This window comes from Cyrtonyx montezumae, unplaced genomic scaffold, assembly GCF_038088225.1.
Source record: "Cyrtonyx montezumae isolate F1298 unplaced genomic scaffold, pur_monq_1.0 scaffold_23, whole genome shotgun sequence".
Taxonomy (NCBI): domain Eukaryota; kingdom Metazoa; phylum Chordata; class Aves; order Galliformes; family Odontophoridae; genus Cyrtonyx; species Cyrtonyx montezumae.
The window spans coordinates 1,221,949-1,241,430 of NW_027071970.1; the positions used below are offsets into that span (position 1 = coordinate 1,221,949).

The window sequence follows — 19,482 nt, forward strand, 5'->3', positions numbered from 1 at the left end:
CTGTGAGTAAAGCTGGGGTCAGGAGGTTGCAGCCCAACGGTGGGGAGTTCTCCAAAACCTGAGGTGGCTGTGGAGCATTTCCCAACACTGCTCTTGCCCAGAGCCGTGCTCCTGTTTGACATTGCTGTGATAGAATAATATTTAAATAAAAACAGAGTAGGTAGCACTGGTAGGTAGGCTGGCAGGACTTTAAGATGTGACTTAACTTGCTTTGTCAGGAAAATAGACTCCATCTGTGAAGGACTCGGGCCTGGTATGGCTGCCATGTGGGTTGGAGCAGCTTTCTGCTGGAGTGCATCAGTTAAAAGGAGCTGGAATGAGCGTCACCGCCTGCGAGTGTGGATGATGTGCAGCTGAAAATTCACAGAAACACAGAACTTTAGGGGTTGGAAGGGAATGCCAGAGATCATCAAATCCAACCCCCTGCCAAAGCAGCTCCCAGCCCAGGTGGCACAGGTAGGTGTCCAGGTGGGTCCTGATCATCTCCAGAGAAGGAGATCCGCCACCTCTTTGTGCAGCTCCAGTGCTTCGTCATTGCACTGTGAAGAAGTTCCCATGCACATGTGTGCAGAACTTCCTATGCTTCAGTTTTTGGCCATTTCCCCTCGTCCTATCACCACACACTGCGAAGAAGAGTCCGGCCTCGTCCCTTTGCCTCCTGCTCCATAGGCATTTATAGACATGGATCAGATCCCCTCTGAGTCTTCTTTTCTCAAGGCTGAACAGACCCAGGTCTCTCAGCCTTTCCTCATAAGGGAGGTGTTCCATGCCCTTTATCAGCTTTGTGGCCCTCTGCTGGACTCTTCCCAGGAGATCACAGTCTTTTTTTTTTGCAGAAATATCTCACAGAAGCAGGTATATCTGAAATGAAATATCTGCCCAGAAGCTGTACATCCCCATTCCTGGGAAGTGCAGGTGGAAGAGGTGCTGGAGGTGCCCTAAGAACTGCAAAATGGGGTGTGACATCTGGGTGTGGAGCAAGTGGCAACATCAGGGCTCAGTGCCCCCACATCTTTGCTGCAGTCCAGCAATGATAATCCTGGATGTAGGCCAGTCTCTGTGATGCAGGCAAAGGTATCCTGTGAGTTCTAGCAGGTATTTCCCCTGGTTCTTGGTTTCAGGACAGTGAGAGACTATGCAGTGCGTTCTGGCAGTAATAGATAGTGCCATTCATTTCCGAAAGGTCTGAACAACCAATTCTTAAAGAATAAGAAAAAGCTAATGCTCATACAGACATAAAAGCATATTTAGTATGCTTACAAAAGTGACACAATGTGCTCTTGCAGCTTTGTTAGCTTGCCAGTTGGTTGACCAGCCCCCATCCAGGAACACAGCAAGAGCCCTCACCCCCAGCCAGTGAGGAACAGCTCTGCCTTCAGAGCTGCCCTGCCATGGAAATGGGCATCGGCTTCTTCTGTGGTTTCGAAGAGTACTGCAGGTTTTGTTAAAATAGCACCGAGGTTTATATATCCTCTGGAAAACCCTATGGGGATTGCTGCTTTGATATGTGGCAGATGAGCACTAACATGGGGTCTGCCCACATAAACATTCTTGGCGTGTTAAGGCTCCGTTTCAAAACAAGGAAGTGGAAGCAGCAGTTTTATAAATACAGCTTTGCTGCTAAAGACCAAAGATTTCCTGTTTGGTATCTCTGGGCTGTTTCCATTTCCACTATAAATGGTGAGAGACAGAACATAAAACCTAATGTTTACTTCCATGACTTCTGATGCTTCCTACACGTGCTGTTCTTGGGTGGCCATGATATTGGCTAAGAATAGAAAGTTGGGGAAAAAAAATTCAGCTTTATGTCTAGAAAACTTTCCTTTGTTGTTATCAGTCTGTCATGGTAGTAATATATCCGTCATTACTTTTTATTCAGTTCTTCCCCACAGTCCCCATGGAACAGCACGCTGGGCTGGTGGTTCTTTGCTGCCATACTTTCTTTAAAGCCAATGAATTAACCATCAAGCTGCCTCCATCTAAAGGAGCACTGCTCCACAGGAGCCCCCATCACAGTGCTCTGTGGAAGGTGGAATGCGAGAGATACTATAAGAAGTTGTGTTGAGTTCACTCAGTGCAGTTTAACTATTTACTATTAGAGTAGACTGGAAACTGGAACTACTTAGGAAATCCCAGTTGGTCACCACAACAGCCATGGAACAGAATGGAATTCCTCAATACAGACAAAGGAACTGTGAGTGCAGGGTCCATTTTCTCCATGGAAAATGAACAGCTTAAGCATATTGCACAAGAAGGGGCTACAAGATCAGTTTTAAAAGAATTTGGTTCTGCAGAAATGGATTCTCCTGATCTTGACAATCGTTCCCAGTAGCAGTACAGGCTGGCTGTGGGCAGCAGAGCAGCACTGGTGACGAGGCATGGGGCAGGTGGTAGACTGCTTTTGTTCGTAAGAACAAAGCAACGGTCATGGCATCTAAAAAGCACCTGAGAAGGTCACAGATTTGTAATTTACAGTATGGAAAATCAGTGACTATCTGAAGATCCGAGTTTTTCCAGACCTGCTCCTACAGGAGGTGACACAAAACAGACCTCTCATTTTATATAAAGGTTAAGGTGTAGCACTACTAAAGGGCATTAATTCTGACATTGGTCAGATTTTGCACTCCTGAATTTGCTCATTGCAGAACATCTTGGACTGGAAGGGACCTCCTGAAGCCTGTCTGACCACATCCTTCATATAATGAGACTGGGTTGACATATCCAGTGGAGACTTCAGCACTTCCAGGATGGAGATTCTGCTGCTTCTCTGCACAACCTGAAGAGGCAGACCTGGTTTTGTATTCTCTCATCTGTGGTTGCCTGCACATCGGTTATCTCATTTGCAATCCTATGACAGGGGTTACACAACTCAGATGTGCCATTCATCACTCACCTGGTGTGTACAGAGACCTCTCATCTGTAATTCCACCTGCCACTATGGTGACACCAGATTACCCAAGGCAACCCGCCCCAGCTGGCTGAACTCGCACCTCTTCATCTCAACACCAATGTTGGTGGCACCAGTTTTCTTCCACAGCAGGCAAGGTTTTCAGCAGAATCACCATTCTGTTCTGCATGATATCACTCTTAAAGCACTGTTGGGCCGTGAACCCCTTACACATGATCATGAGCCTCAACGCAGCGAAAGGTCAACTGACGAAGCCACGGCTTCACGGACACACAGCCAACCTAAGAGGCAGACACCGACCCAGTGCTCTGAAGTAAACAGACACTGAAGAGTCTTTAAATGAACTGCAGCTCCATCTGCATCACGTGGAGCCCATACAGTGCAGATCCTTCTGCACCAGCAACGCTACAACTTGGGAGCTACAGGTAACACTCATAAGAATGAAACTCCACCAGTAGTTTCAGTAATTCAATAATTTATTCATCTAAAAAAGTGTGTAAAAGTATATAGCTCTCATCCACAAGGTATATATGAATGACATTTAAAATGGAGGTCTTTATTATTATTGTTTCTTTTTATCAAAGTCTTTTTTTTTAGTGTATTGTACCAGCGATATACTGTAGATTTAAAATGAACTTCACTTTTTTTTTGTTTTCTTTCAAATTGTCGGCTATATATAAAAGAAGCTCACTGCAAAATGCTCAGAGGAAAAAAAAAAAAAGAAATTCAGAACTCCCCAGAAATGTACAGCTTTTACATTTAAAAAAGGTTCTGAAATATACATACAAGCATGCTGGACATTCCCCACCCCCCTCCCGCTCCCTTTAGCTCAAACAACTGTAATAATAATTCTGATTTCGGCATGAATTTCCAAAGTTAGAAATAAAAAGAAAAATAAAATAACTTTCTTCACTCTGTAGGAAAGCCAGGGCTTGTACATTTCAGATTAATTCAGTAAAAAACTCACAAGTAAAATAATGCATATTTAAGGGAAATATTATACAGAACTTTTCACACTGAAGTACATAAGATTTTTCTTTAAAATCTATTGCCATTCATTTATTTTGCACAAAAACGTATAAATATGTCACCAGCTTCTCTTAACTTAAAAAAATTAAATAAAAGACACCAGATGAAAACTACTCCTCGCTGCCTTTTCTGATTTTCCATACTCATGTAGAACCAGGTTTCTGGGGAAGAAATGCCCCTGGATAAAAACGGCCCATTTAAAAAGAACAAAGTAAATCATAATCCAAAGTTCCGATGAATCCTGGGAACAAATAACCCCCAAATGGTAAAAGATTACAAATGTCTACTTTACATTTTTCCTCCCCAAGTTAAATTTTTTTTTTATACAAGTTTACAATCTTCATCTTTTTATGCTCTTCAAAAGGCCTTGAGAATTTTCTTTTCTGATTAAGAAAAAATAGTACTGCAATATTTTAAAGTCAATTTTACACTGTACACACATTAGATACAAATGGTTTGATATCAGATTTTTTTTTTTTAAACCTATACATTGCAAAGAGGACACCCACACGGGAGGTTTGGTGCAGAGAACGACATCATCCATTTACAGCTTACTTCTCTGACTTCACCTTTCCATTACACGAGCGATTCTTATATCATTTGCTTTAAATGTTACATTATCTCAAGAAAAATACTTTTTAAAATCATAGAAATTCATCACTTTTTTTTCGTTATTTTTTTTTTCCCACCAGAACATGAAAGTCTTTTGGAAGAACTCTGAAAACGTGTCGGTTTTTCTCCCCCCGTGGACAGCTATCGGTCACACCGCCTGATCAAAGTGCCCGACCCCTCGCGCGGCAGCCCGTGCCTGCTGCACAGTGCACCAGCAAACATTAGAAAACGGAGTTTAAATATCAACCCCTCGAAGCCTGGAATGAAGGAGTCATAAAAATACTTCAATTAGCCATTGACCTTTCGAATGGCGATCATTTTACTAAACAAAGTTAACTTTTCCACCACAGTGGTAGAACTTCAAGTACTAATTTAATGATATAATTTTCTTTTTAAAATTATTTCTTTGAAATAATATTCCTATAGTCAGAAAAAATACACCAGATTTGAAACTGATTTCGTGTAAACAAAAAGCACATTTTTGGATATGTACACGGACGAGTCTGCCCAGAATTACAGGGCGACCTGGGTCTCAGTAAATAGCTTTCTAGCATCACTAAATTTATTGGAAATATATTTCAATCATAGCTCTACAATAGATTAATTTACCACTTTCCATTCGCCCTTACACTGGGCTTTAAAGTATTTTTCCTCCCTACCTCTCAGCTACTCTTCTTCCATTAGGTAGTGTTATCCTTCATTAAACACTGGCCTTTTCTTGCTTTAACCAGGCTAAATGCAGGTGAGAACTCTATAAAACACAAGTGTATCCTTATACCAGGACATGCTCCCCTTCCCACGTGGGACTTTGATTGTAATTAGCTTCTTGATTTCTAGGTCAGAAGAGCGAGAGGTATGTAGATAAATAACCCGATGGTGGAACGGAGCTGAATTTTTAAGATATTCCACTGTTCCTGGTCCTTTATAATTTAATCCCTCCCCTCCCCAAACCTAAAAATAAATAAAATATCTCCAGACCATTCATATCTACATGGACAGGTAACAAATGCATGCATTCATCCCAATCCACTCTGACAGGAACTCCAGGTAGACAGAAAATCGCAATATTTATACAAGACTGTGATGGTGTGCATTTCTTTTCCTGCCAAGTCCCAGATAACGATGACCAAACAACACAGAACTTCTGGGCAGCCCACACCCGTCCCTACACGATGGTTTCAATTGCAGGGCTGAAGCTGCTTATGGTTGTTCAGCAGAGCTCCTAATCCGAAAAGATCTTCCTTAAAAAAATGAAATAATATTAACAAAAAATAACTGGACTGACCAGTAGTTCCTGGGCCGCCAAACGAACGCCGACTTGAGGTTACTCTGTGTTCACTGTTCTCAGATGTTCCCAGAATTGGACTGAAGCTGCCAGAGATGTTAATGGGTGTTTTACTTTTCAACACTGCAGAATTCACATGTGCTTTTGGAGGAAGAGAAGCACAGCACAGGACTGGTCTGAAGAGAAGCAAAACTGTGATTCTTTACAGACTGTGGCACGTTTCTCAGGTTGAGGGGAGAATAAGCCAGAAGAACAAGTGCTTTTCTATCTATTAAAGTATATTCATGATGGCATTGTACAATTGAGTGAGCACCACAAAGTGGACAGGAAGGCAGGAGCTGCGATCCTGAGTGGCAGGGTTACACGTAAGCCAGGACAGTGCATTATACTGCTCCAAAACAAACCTGTGGAAGAGAAATGCAGAGGAAATGAAACTGGAATTTTACTTCTCATTGTTTTCTAGAAGATTTACCTAAACATATCCCTGTTTTTCCTGATGACACATAGGGACTATATTAATGCTGGAGGTGCTTGCAAAGTAGGAAACTGCAAACAATTCGTGCAGGTAGGGGTGGGGGTAATTTTGGTTTTCAGTTTATTTGTGCTTGACCCACAGTTTGAATCTAGGTCCTTTTCCATGAGTTGGCACAGATTACAGAATCTTAGGAGGAATTTACATTGGACTGAACCTCTGGAAGTTTAGTCTACTGCTGTATTCTTGATTCTTGAACATCTCTAAGGATGGATGTCCCACAACCAGTTCGTGTTTGACCATAATTTAGGAAAAAAAACAAAACTATTTTTCTTTATGTCTGAATTTCCTATGCTGTAACTTCTGTTTGTTGCATCTGGTTCCTTCCTTGTGCATCTCCAAAAGCATCACCTTTTTCTCAAGAGGATGCAAATTCAGATCTAGAATACTACACAATATCAGCAACCTGAGTTAAGTAAGTTGTTTTCCACGTTTCCCACTGATATTCTCTGCTTGGAAGAAATGTACACGTTTCTCCACTGGTGTGTTTGACCTTGTATTGCTGTCTCATAAATGTTTTTTTTCAGTGCCCAACAGGTGACATGGAGGCAAATAGTCCTCTACTTATCTTCTGTACTAGGACAGATACACAGTGCTGTATTGATTCAGGAAGTGTCTCCTTTATACTCCAGCGCCTAAGATAGTGGGTATCAGGAGAGTACCTCTACCTCCTTTGATAACTCTGTTTGGTTTGGTGAGTAAAAATAATTATTTACATAGGCCAGCTCAGACTGCCAGCTAAACCAAATCATCTTTGGGAGGCAAACCAAGGTGCTCACTTTGTAAAGAACAAATTATTCCTTTTCATTGCTTTTCAGGGTAGGATAGACAAGTGATGAAGCAGCCTCCAAAGCCCTGTTCTTTTGTTGTGGTCATAGGATCTGTGGTATATGTTGTTTTTTTTTTAATAAAACACACATAGAGCACAATAGAAGTGTAAACTGTTGATAAGCCTAAAAAAAGGTCCCTCTGAAATTTAATTCCTCAGTCCCCATAAGCCAAGGGAGGAAATGCAAAAACGAAAAGGCATTACCTCAAGACATCTGATGTAGTTTTAGAGTCAAGGGGGTGAGGAACTCGCTGAGAATTTCTGGCAGGTAGTAGTTCATCTGTCTGCGCTATGGAGATATGATGATGCAACGAGGCCTGTGAAAATAAAAAACCAACACAAATACAATTTAACTCTTCACACAGCAAGTATTTGTGAAGATTTACAGTGAACAAATGTATTCTGAATTGTCTCAGGACCATATGGAAAGTTGGTGATTCTCTGCCAAACCCACCGGGACCAAGTGTGCTCTGAAGTTCCATAATGATTTCACCTTTGAATAAAATGACTACTTTTTCTGGTTGGAACTAAGGATCTTCAAAAAGCATGCGAAATTACATTCTTAATTTCAGTCAGGGAAGAAGCAACAAGGGAAAACACTTGGAATGTGTCAGTGTTTCTTTTTGCATTTCAGCAATATGCATTTTAATTCTTCAAACTCTCCCAGCCAGGAGACCCACCCCAGAGCACCAGACCCATCACAGACTGAGATGTCCAAGCAGAACACAGCACAGCCTTCCTCTTGCTCTCTGCTGCTGTGCTTTCTGAACAGCTCTCATCTTTGATTCTGGAGTGAAGTTTGTGCATTAGTTTACACAGGAGCAGAAAAGGGATTTCATATTGATCACGTGCCAGGGGTAGAGGCAACCATGTAAGCCTTTCAAGTGGGAAGCTCAATAGGCCACACGGCCTGCTGGGGCAAAACCTCGAGTTTGTGCTCCTCTAGTTATGGCATGCACCTCAGAGGTGAAATACTTCAGCTCAAACAGCCTTAATCCAAATCAGACAGAGATGACTTAAATCTGTATGTCTCACATGCTGAGTGTTTCCAAACTGCAGCACCGTGCAGCACAAAGGAGACAGCACCAGCTGCTCCCTGAGCAGTAACAAGTTACAGCATGAATTCAGCCCCTTGCTTTTATTGAAAAATTGTCCAAACCAAAACAGTACGTTCCAAGTCAAATTAAACATTTAATTCAGCTTGGATCTGAGAGAGCAACTGCGTTGGGCTAAGGGGGAAGGGTGGTGGCTCCTTCTCTCTAACACAAATCTAGCATAGCCTTACAGAAGGAATTCACAGAGTTGCCTAGAGCTCTGCTGTGTTTTTAGAGCTGGAATTGAAACACAGTTTTTGTATTATTACTCATTCACAAAGAAAGGTAGTTTTAAGTTTTATCCTAAACTTCATCTCTAGTTCCAAAAATACGGTGGCTTATTTTTCATGTTATTTGGAGATCTCTATTCCACAGATTCAGAGCAAAGCATGTAATTCTGGGAAGTCAGCATGAAGAAGTGGAGAATTTGGTAGGTGATCTCATTTAACTGAGTACTTCAGTGTCACAGCATTGTAAGAGTTGGAAGGGCCCTCTAGAGATCATCTAGTCCAACCTCCAGGACTTTGCCAGCAGATGCTACACTGAACATACAGCCCACCATACTGACTGTACAGGCATTCTTAAATTACCAGTCCTTAAATGGCCTTTGGCATAAGAATTGAGAAACATTGAACACCTTCACTCTGATAACGGCCTGATAGGCATGTATGAGAGAATTTAGCTAAGATACTTCAAAAAATGTTTTGTATTTGTTAATTAAGCTGCGGATGGATAAATGGTACCATCTTAATTTATACTTTGCTTGCTTGAGTATCCACATGCCTCTGTTCAAGGCAGATTTTGCACCTTTTTTCTGTGCTCACTAGCTGACAGCATCCAGGTAAGAAACTGCATGCCACCCTACAGGGGTGAATGAATCAGTACTAGTTGAACCAATTCAGCTCTTTCAAGAAATACACCAGTACCTCCTGCAAGAAATAGCAATCTTCTGGACTGGCAAGTACCAGATACACTGACACCACAGACAATAGCATGCCACTTTTACATCTCGGGGAATAGGAATAGATGGAAGATGTTCTATCTGGAAGTGCTACTCTCTAATTTTTCAATCTATGTACTATGGCTGAATCATGGCAGAATAGGAGATATGCCTCTCCTGCCTTGGTTTGACTGAAATTTAGGAAACTAAACTGGGAAAGACTGGATTCAGTATTTAGAAGCTGCCAAACGATTCAATTTTCAGTTAAAAGAGTAAATGCTAATAGCCAGCTATCTTCAGTAAACTTACATTTGGAATTGTATGTCTCAGTTATTTCCAGTACTGTCAGTAGAGGTAACACAAAGCTGTCATTTTCAAAGGAAATGCATAGGTTCTAAATACAATTCTTCCTCCCTTTCCCCTGAGAAAGAACAGCAAGACAGACCTTCAGGAAGAGAGGACACTGGTTTTGTGCCTGAGGACAGGATGACCAGAACCACTGAGGAAGATTCTCAGCTTTGGCAGTCGATACGAAGTACCCGAGAGCAAGAGGCTGCTGCTTCAGTTCTTCAGGGGCTTCTCTGGAAAGCAGACGTTCCCCTTGGCTCTGAAATAAGAATTAAAAGCACATTTGCTGCTTTATGTCATTACACCTCCCTCCAATAACTTTCATTTTGCTTACTGATCAGTCAGACTTGGATCCAGTTCTGTCATGGTATTAATGAGGTATCCTTAAGATCTTCATGAATCTTTGTGCTTTCCCTTTTCCTGCGTACCTGGGCTCTCCATGCTGGTGTTGCAAGATGACCCAACAGCAAGTTAGGGTCCTACAGTGCCTTGAGCTTATGGGGAGCTGGTTGCTCCAGAGTAACTTACAGGTACTGAAGTCTGGCTACCAATCTGAAGGGCACACAGAAGAGGGAGTACTGACTATGTTTATAGAGCCTCACTAAGTTCACATAGCCTCACAGAATTTTCCCATACCTGGAAAAAACACCAGTTTGAACTGACAGACATCCTGAATTCAGCTTAGGGAAGGATGTGTTATGCATCCAAGTAGGAAAGAACAGAGAAAACCTGAACCTTTATTAGCATAGCTGTGCTTACCCTTCCAGTTAGTTATACTGATAACTTGGAAAAAAGAAAAAAAAAAGCCACATTTGTTATTCCTTGATGTAAGAATAACCTGGGCAGAAGAAACTATGTTTTATATTTGAATTACCAAGCAGACATGAAGTGTAGGAAAAAAAGAAACAGCTGTCCTGCTTTCCCATTTGTATCATTTATTTCTATACTGTATTTTTGTAGTATTAGTTACTCATATTCCAGCACAGGGACAAAACTAGGAGACAGGAGTTAGCAATTTTATAAAATACTTTAGTACCAATTTAATCAAACTTTGGGTTGCTGTGTGTCAGGATCTAAACCTGTGATATTTCTGCAGTCTAAAACCAAGACACATGAACCTTCCACACCTGAGGCTGTTGGACAGGAACACTAAGGTGTGAACTTATTTACCTCCATAGGGAATAAGAGGGATAAAGCCTTGCATACTATGAGCTACATTATCAAACCTACGAGGGGCTCTTTGGGCATCAGAAAAGGTGATTGCCATTACACACTGAAGTACATTCTGAAAATCAACTTTTATTATTTTGTTTTTTGTTTTTTATTTCATAGAGTGGGAAATAGAAAAAAAGCCTATTAAGTATTTTAGCTAGAAACTTATCCCAGAAGAACTGAGATAGCAGTCCAATTAATCCATATAAATCTTTTAAGTCGACAGGTAAAGAAGATTTCACCAAAACAGAAACTGGTTTAATCACAAAGCCTTCAATGCGAGCCCTTCAAGCAGGTCTTTCTCCACCAGTAGTATCTTGCTCAGTAATCAGAGGAAGTTAAACAGTCCATAAAGCCCAGAGAAGGCTGCAGCTCCCCTGGCTGCGGGCGGCTGGAAAGCCTGACAGCAGACCTTGAAACTGCTGCTGAGCAGTCAGGGCTTACACTGTTAAACTGCAGCAATCAATTACGGGTTACATGGACGAAGGCTCGACCTTCCCTGCCCCACGAGGTAATGATCACACGCTGTTGCTTTTTTAAAACCAAAAATTACACGTCAATTACTAGGCACTCGTTAATGGTTAAACCGAATTACTGTAACAGGTTCATCTAGAAATGGCCTGTCCAGGTTTCTAAGCTCTTTGGTCATTAACCTTTCAGTGCTTTTCTTAAGGCATTTGGATGGAGTTCCATTGAGAATAAGTTTTTTTAAATGCATTTTTCTCTAAGTGGCAGAGAATGGAGATTACTGAACAAACTAAATAAGCAACTGTAATGAGCGCTGAGTTGTGATTTGTGGTTGGAGGGTTTGGTACCAGAATTCAAAACTTCTAATTTGCACACACACCAGGTTGAAGTAACCAGAGACAGAAGTTATTTAGCCTTTGAAAAGTGGATTGGTGTATTCACAAAAGGCAAGGTGGTTGTGTACTACGATCACAAAACACAGAATTAGCATTTCTGTGGCTGATGCAGAAGTGATCCTTCACTCACAAACCTCTGTTAAGCTGGAGCGCTTTGGCAGGGATGACAAGGAGAACACGGGGAGGAGGTTCTCCTTCCAGGTGGTGAAACTGACATTTTGTAATCCTGAAAATCAGTCATTTTCAGAGAGTGCAAATTCTTATGAAGATATTTAAATTTAGAAAAATGAGCTTTTTTTTTTCTTGAACAGAAAGCATCATTAGGAGCACCATTATTCACTGTCAAATATGTTAGCTGCATGTGCATCTTCTCTAAGTATTTTTGTAATTCCTTCCATACCAGATGTATAATTTATCTTGAAGAGACTGTTTCAAGCTACCAGTGATAGTCACAGATATGGATCCAGTACTGCAGATCACTAAAACAGAACTTTTAAATGCATGAGTTTATCCAGTTTTTCTAGAAAAGCGGATTTTTGTATTTAAATATTGTGTTATTTATAAAAGAAGTAATGTGCTGTTTTGAATGCATTGCTTCTAGAGTAAAACTTTGTTGCAGGAAATTATGAAGCACCACATTTTTAATGGAAAAATGAACAACTAAGGTTCTTAGACAACTAAATGACATGATAAGAGTTCCATCAAACTAAGGTTGATTCAGAAAGTACCTTGCTTCACCAAAAATGATTTGCATTTTAAGTAACCACTGATGTTGGAACCAACTTTACAAAAGCCACTTCAAACAAAAATAACTTACAAACACAACGTGCTCTAGGCTAATTTTTACTAAGGAAACATCATTTGCATAAACATGCAGCACCTGTGAAGTTTAAATCAATAGGGTTTTATTAACAATTATCTCCCTTCTCCCTCCCCTAGAAAATTCATGCCAGAGCTGTAATGTCATCTCTTTTCTTGCAGTCTTGTCACTTTGTGTCAGGGATATTCCATTCTCCAGAGAAAAAATGGATGAATAGAAATTAATTTTATACAAGGTGATTAAATACTGCTCTGCCACAAGAAAGCAAAGCCTCTTCTCTTTCTCTCAATTATCTTCTATGTAACAATTAACTTTAATGTTGGAGAAGTAAATGCCCATGGCAGAGGCATCTTTTATAATAGTATTTAGCCAGTCTCTTCAAATTTAACGTTAATTTCAGCTTGTTGTTGGCCAAACAATGCTTGAAAATCAACAGTGAAAAAGAAGGTTTAGTTGGTGGGTTTGGTTTTTCTGTTTTATTTTGAGTAGCAAAACCACAAAAGTGGCAAAGCCTTACCCGACTGTGTTGGTAGTGAGATCCCACTCCGATGCCAGATGGGGATCCAGGGGAAGGAACTGGGGAAGAATTTGGTGAAGAGTGAAGATTCCCTGTTATTAAAATTCTGATGTCGTTGTCCATGTCATCCGGGAACGGGAGGTCAAACATATCATCTGAAAAGGAAAGAAAGAAAAAACTATTTTCAATCTGCTGTGTCTGTTTTTATCATGATACCGTTGTAATTTATTGTCATTATCTCTCTTTTTTTTAAATATACTCTTGAGACAGATGAAAGCAGTGATAAACATTTTTGCCATTTTACTGTTTAATCCTTCCTGCTACCTTTGACTGCAACTGCATAGACTTGGAAGGAGAAGCAGTCAGACATCTATTAAAATCATCTATTAAAATTTTAACAACAGTTGCAGAGTGAACAAAACTCCCTGTATGCCAATCCAACAACAATCCAACCAGCTCTGTAACAGGAAAAAACTGCACCTCTCTGCAGCTGCTCAAAGAAATTTGTCTGAAAATACATTTGAAATAAGTTAAACGAACCTGTATGTGTTACCCTCAGCATGTGCTGCTTCTCAGATTTGTGCTACACACCACTGCCTTGGCACATGTGCCCCAAGTATTGGGGGAGCAGTCCCAGCAGTTTCAAGGAAGTTGCTCCAGCATCAAGCAGCTCTCAGCAGAAGGGCAGCAAGGCCTGCTTCATGCTCACATGCAATGTACTTTCATGATCGTTTCAAATTTCCTACAATTCAGCTCTTAACATTTTACTTTCATCTCAGAAATTAAATGCAGTTTTATTACTATAACTTGCTATTTTAATTTGCCTCATGTTAATTTGTGGGAAGGCAGTAAAGATGCACAGAAGATGTATTTGCATTCTGTGAGAAGTAAGCTCCAGTCATTTGGAACACAAGTTATGATAATATGGGTAATTTATATGATGGAGAGCCAAGGCAGTATGAACACAGAGCAGAAAACCACGAACGTCACAATACAGTTTAAATGTTTTTTCCTCATCCAGATTTTTCAGCAAAGATGTTTAAAGAGTAATAATGACAGCTGAAGTACCGTTTGGGGGGACAAAGAGGGACTCTGGGAGCTGTCTGAGTTAAGTGGATTAATTAGAATTGCAGCCAGATTTACAGTAAAATGCACAGATCTTAAATACGAGTAGTATATTTCTACATGGTTTAAAAGTGCCATACGATAAATAATTTCTCCTGAAAAAGAATTTGCTTGTCATGAAAATGGAAAAGGATGTGTCTTGAATTAATTTATTTCATTCTGAAGCCCTAAGTTCTGGAATAGGCAGGTGGTTGTTTTTCTTCGTCTTCTGAAGAGAGAGACTGGATTGCAAAAGCAATGAATTAACTCAGTTTATTAACTTCTGTCCTACAACCTCACTAAACAAAACAGAACCAATGTCATGCTCTGCTTAGTCTCCAAAACATAAATGAGATGGCTAATAGCATAGGAAGCAGTTTAATCATTAAGTAGAACAGAGTTAAGAAAATTAAATTTAACACCATTTTGGAAAACGCCACTTCTTGTACCTGATTCTAATTAGCATCTGAAGCACTAAAGGGCAGGTTAATGCAGGTTAAATATTCCTCAGCACAGCGTTCGGTTGGGATTCTGGGGCCTTGAAAGGACAGCTGCTTAAGTATTAAGAGGGGTAACTTCCCTTCTGTGAGGCCCACTGAAATTCCAGGAGGAAGAGATCAAAGCAGGCTCTTTTATTAAAAATAGTGTGCCTTCCTACCTCTCCATACTGTAACGTGCCTCAATTAAACATTTTTATTCTGAATGACTAGTTAGGTTATATCATTTTACAACAATTTTCTAAGAAACTTATGGCAAAACAGTTAGGAAAATACTCTTTTTAATGTATTAAGCTGAGTCTTGGAGATACAAATTACAGAGTTAAATAACGCTTAAAAACCCACACTGCTAATTATAGAGATCTCACAGCTTGCTTGGTCTGTTTTGCATACTTTTACAGGAAGATAAAAATTGTAAAACAAACACCTTCAATTCTCACAAGCAGTACAGACTATGAAGCAAGCCACTGCTATAGATCAGCTTTGGCTGACTGAGTTGCAAGTTAATCACAGTGACAAGAGAAAGCATTTTGTAGTCTGTGCCATTGTGTGCATTGATCGGCCAGCACTGCTTTTTGGAATAGATCAGTAAGATTCTCTGAACACACAGCTCATAAAAACATATTACATTATCCTTTATCAAGAAGGTATTGTTTGTTCTCTTTAAATTAAATCAGAGTGGCATGGGGTCCCTGGGAGAAGTCGGGTCCATTCAGTTCTTACTGCTGACTGAAACAGCTCTGCTTGTGTTCTGAATAGGACACCAGATTCATGCTGACTTACCATTAGTTGGGCTGAACCCATCCTCATTGGGGTAATTTGCTGGTGCTACCTGGATAGTAGCAGAGGTTGGGAAAACCAGGATGTGTGTACAGGAGGCATCCTGAGGGGTGTTCAGCTGAGATGACTGCAGGTTCAGCGCAGTACTTCGTCCAAACACTGATCCCATAGTGACAGCATCTTCCAGAAAAGAAGCAATGGCAGAGGCATTAATTAGCATCATCTTCAAAATATGCTTTCAATGTCCAATTAAATTTCTAAGCATCTAACCTTGATTTGCATGCTAATAAAAAAGTTTAAAGGTTCTTATCTTAAAAAGAATAAATTAGCAGAAAAGCCTGAAATTAAGATCACAAGTCATATAGATAACATTCAGCTATGTGAATTCCCATATGGTACCCCACCTTTCCTTTCAATTTTGCTGCCCCTTAATCAAAGATTTGCTTGTTAAATGAGCAAGGTAAATTTATTTTGGGCACACACATCTGTAGAACTCCAAATTATGCAATACACCCCACTTTGGTTGGCACTGAAAGAGACAAAACTTGCCATCTACTTTCTCACGTTACAAAACCTGTTTTGAAAGTTATTCAACTTAGTAATTTTCAAGCTCATTTACTTCTGTTCCACAAAGAAATCTTTTCTATATAGACTGAAAACCAGAGTAGTTTGTAAGGATATCTCAACATATACACAAAAAGTATGTGCTTAAGGAATACAAAACTTAAGGAATACAAAACATAAGGGGGGGAAAAACGCAGCACGGAAGAGCCTCAAACTTCAAAACCTTTCAACTGAAGTCTATAGACCGATGCTTATAAAAGAATTATCTAAAAACATTTTAAAGTATATGAAATATCAAGTAGGTTTACCCTTAATCCCATGTCCCTAGCCTCCAACTCCTTGATATACAGACTGTAGCAGTCTGCAATCCATTTTGCATTATGGTTTCTACAACATCACATTTCAGCTGATGAGGAACTGGGTGATGTCGAAACATGAACTCCCCAAGGAAAAGGTAATCAGATTGCCAGTGGCACAAAGTAATCTTTTCTCCTTGGAGTTAACGAGCCCAACAAAGGAACCCTTCCTGATATTTTGGGGAATTCCTCTGGCTCAGCTTATCTTCTATCATATTTAGTCATGCTTGTCAAGGTCCTGTTGGGCTCAAAAGTCTCCCAAAATTGACGTGCTTCTTATGTGCTAAGTCAGATAAAAGATAAGTTTCCTTGGCATTTGAACAGCAGGATAAAATTCACCTGGCATGACAACAAATGACCCTTGTGGCTCCATGGCAACTAAGCAGGCACTGAGGATAGAAGGAGAGTCTGCTGATGAGATGCCACACATGCGGCACACCTCCTTCAGCTGTTTGCTGATTGTCTGCAGGGAACATTCCCCAAGGAGGATACTCCAGTCTGAAACGAAGCACATTTAGAACAGATGATGAGGTTTCTAAAAATCCAGAACTTGCTTGCACAGTTTTTTTCCAATGTTTTTATTTACATCAGAATCATTTTAGGAACTGCACTGATTCTTTTTGGAAAAAGAACATCTGTTCTCATCTAGCACCTGCATAATCGAAATACTTGAAATGGAAGCAGGTATGAATTCACACACTGAACACAAGAAGAATTTTGTTAAGCCTTGTAATGAATAAAAGACACTCAACAAAACAAAGTAAAAGCTTGGTTAGAAATCTTTCAGTGCTGCAGATACACCTTTAGGAAAATACATTTAGCCATTAAACTGACATTCAAGAAACAAGAGGAAGATAGCTGCTTACTAAATTCTAAGTTTGCTGTCCTACCTCCATTCCACTTAACTCCCATGTATATGAGGGATACCAAACTCCCTTAACGGGGCAGGCAACATCTCTCCACCCCTGCATGTACTGAATGGGAGAATGCATTTAATTGGTGCTTTTTGCCCCTGGAGTAATTCTTTGTGCTTTTAGGTTGAATTGCTATCTACTGTGCAGAGCACCTGAGAATCCCATTTTTGTCTAATCAACCAAGAGCTGGCTAGTGGCCACAGCCATAAGAAAAAGTGGCCAAATGCATCTACCAGTGGGAGGAATCTCTGCTGAAATGAAGCAAGGCCGTTCCTACCCTTGCTGCGCTAAGGGATCTGCACTTAAAATACTCCAGAGCTCCCCCTCTGTTCCATCTGAGGCTGCAGGAAGCCTTGCTTCTGCTTAACACCCATTATCACTTAGTTTTGTATACTGTAGGAAAAAAGGTGTTTTTTTATTCATTAACTTTATTGCAATCATTTTTTTTTTTGAAAGTGAAGAATCAGAACTGATTCCTGTTTCTGTGACAGGGCAACTACCACTTAAATCTTTTCCTAACATGACCAAACCCATGGCTGACTTCCACTTGGAAATATCCCCTGCAGACGTCAGTTAATCTACACAACGTCTACAAGATGTGTGAGTGATGTCAGACCCAGTGTACAAACACGGATTGCGGCACGTGCTTATACCAAGCACCACAAAAATCCAGTGCCAGGACGGGATTAGCAATCTAATTTTCCAGGTTTTAAAGGCTGGTGATCTACTCTGCAAATCATCCTGCTTTGCAAAACAGCCCAAACCATCAGCAGTGACAGCCCTGGCATCACGCACCTTTTAACTCCCCATGGCCTAGGCGACCCAGTCGCCCTATGACAACTCTCCAGGGCAATGATGTCATCTGTACAATACCGACACACCACTCCCAGAGCTTCTGCAGACCGATCTTACGTGCAGACAACTTGGTCCTCCTTGACCTGTGGATTAAGGGAGAAAAAAAAGTAACTGTTACAGGGCATCAAGGACAATATTCAGATTTCTATTCTACACAGTTATGTCATTGCTTAACATTTGTAGGAGTCCTTACAGTTCTGAAGAGCTTACCTATCCTGATAAGAAGCAGGAAAGGTATCTGTGTTTTCAGGACTGGCATTGCAATGGTAGTGAGAGGTGTCAATATTCTGAGCAACATACAAGTTGTTTGAAGGTAAGATTTGTAGGTACCAATTGTGAAATAAGTATAATACAACAACTTTTTCTCCCTCTCTAGTTTCAAGTTTATTCTATAAAATGCTAATTTAAACATTATCACTGTTACCATTATCATGTTCACAACAGGAAACACTGCTAGAATGGGATATGCAAGAAACTAATGCACAGAGGGATAAGAGTGAAAGTTGACAACTACAGACCTAGATTTAATGAAAAAAAATCAAGGTTTCTACCTGTTTGGTAAATCAATATTAACTATGCAGGTTTCCAACAATTCACCATGAAGATCTGTGCAGGATGCCAGAAGCCAGCGCTGATCGTGAGACAAACAATAGCCAACAAAAAGCACATTGTATTTCTGACTGGCCTCTCCAAATGTCTCTCCCAGCTCTGTCTGTTTGTCCTTGATGGGTGCCAGTATAAAAGGAGGTGAGTATAGCTGGATTGGGCTGGGCCTCTGCAATAAAGTTAACATAATAATCAGCAGATATATCAATAGCTACTTCATGCAAGAAGCATATAACAGATTGGCAACAAGAGCAGAAAAATATGAGTTTCAAACAATACATAGATTGAAAACATTCATGGTCAAAAGAGACTCTGGAAAAAGAGTTGATGCAGACAAATTGTTCCTGCTATTTAAACTGATGTAATTTAAAACTTATCTGAAGATTACTTTTTACATATAGGGAAAGTAAGGAATGAAACAGCCTTTGCACAAGATGCTATCAATCTCCAAGATGAGGACATGAAACTGTACTTGTACACATTCTTTGCTAAAAAAGACGGCATCTTCTCACCTTGGTCTGTTCACATTCTAAGTGCAGAACCATGATCTGGTGTGAGGTATCAGGGACTGAAAAGTGCTAAAGGCAGAGCTCAAACTACTTCCTTCTATCTAGACATGAGGTATATCATACTTTCATGAACATGAGGCATGATGTCTGAAATTCACTAAGTCTCTTTTATCTCACAGTTTTCTTTCAGAAATACTTTGCTGTTTGGTACAAATTAACATCGGACTGCTAATTAATGAGATACTCTGCATGCATTATATTGCTTATCTTTAAGACATAAGCAACCATCAGCTCCTCAGAAAACAAAC

At 40.3% G+C, this 19,482-nt stretch overlaps 1 protein-coding gene across 2 annotated transcripts in view; it reads right to left on the reverse strand.

Annotated features, from left to right (window-relative positions):
- Nucleotides 1-5,303: 5,303 nt before the first annotated feature.
- MED13L (mediator complex subunit 13L) overlaps nucleotides 5,304-19,482 on the reverse strand; it is a 178,407-nt gene continuing 164,228 nt past the window's right edge. For both annotated transcript variants that reach the window (XM_065738740.1, XM_065738741.1), the window contains 8 exons: nucleotides 18,611-18,834; nucleotides 18,000-18,142; nucleotides 16,630-16,788; nucleotides 15,374-15,550; nucleotides 12,990-13,144; nucleotides 9,675-9,836; nucleotides 7,400-7,512; nucleotides 5,304-6,238 (listed from right to left, as the gene is read on the reverse strand). In XM_065738740.1, the coding sequence (XP_065594812.1) occupies nucleotides 6,106-6,238; nucleotides 7,400-7,512; nucleotides 9,675-9,836; nucleotides 12,990-13,144; nucleotides 15,374-15,550; nucleotides 16,630-16,788; nucleotides 18,000-18,142; nucleotides 18,611-18,834 (1,266 nt within the window). In that variant the 3' untranslated portion in view covers nucleotides 5,304-6,105. The remainder of the gene's footprint in view (nucleotides 6,239-7,399; nucleotides 7,513-9,674; nucleotides 9,837-12,989; nucleotides 13,145-15,373; nucleotides 15,551-16,629; nucleotides 16,789-17,999; nucleotides 18,143-18,610; nucleotides 18,835-19,482) is intronic.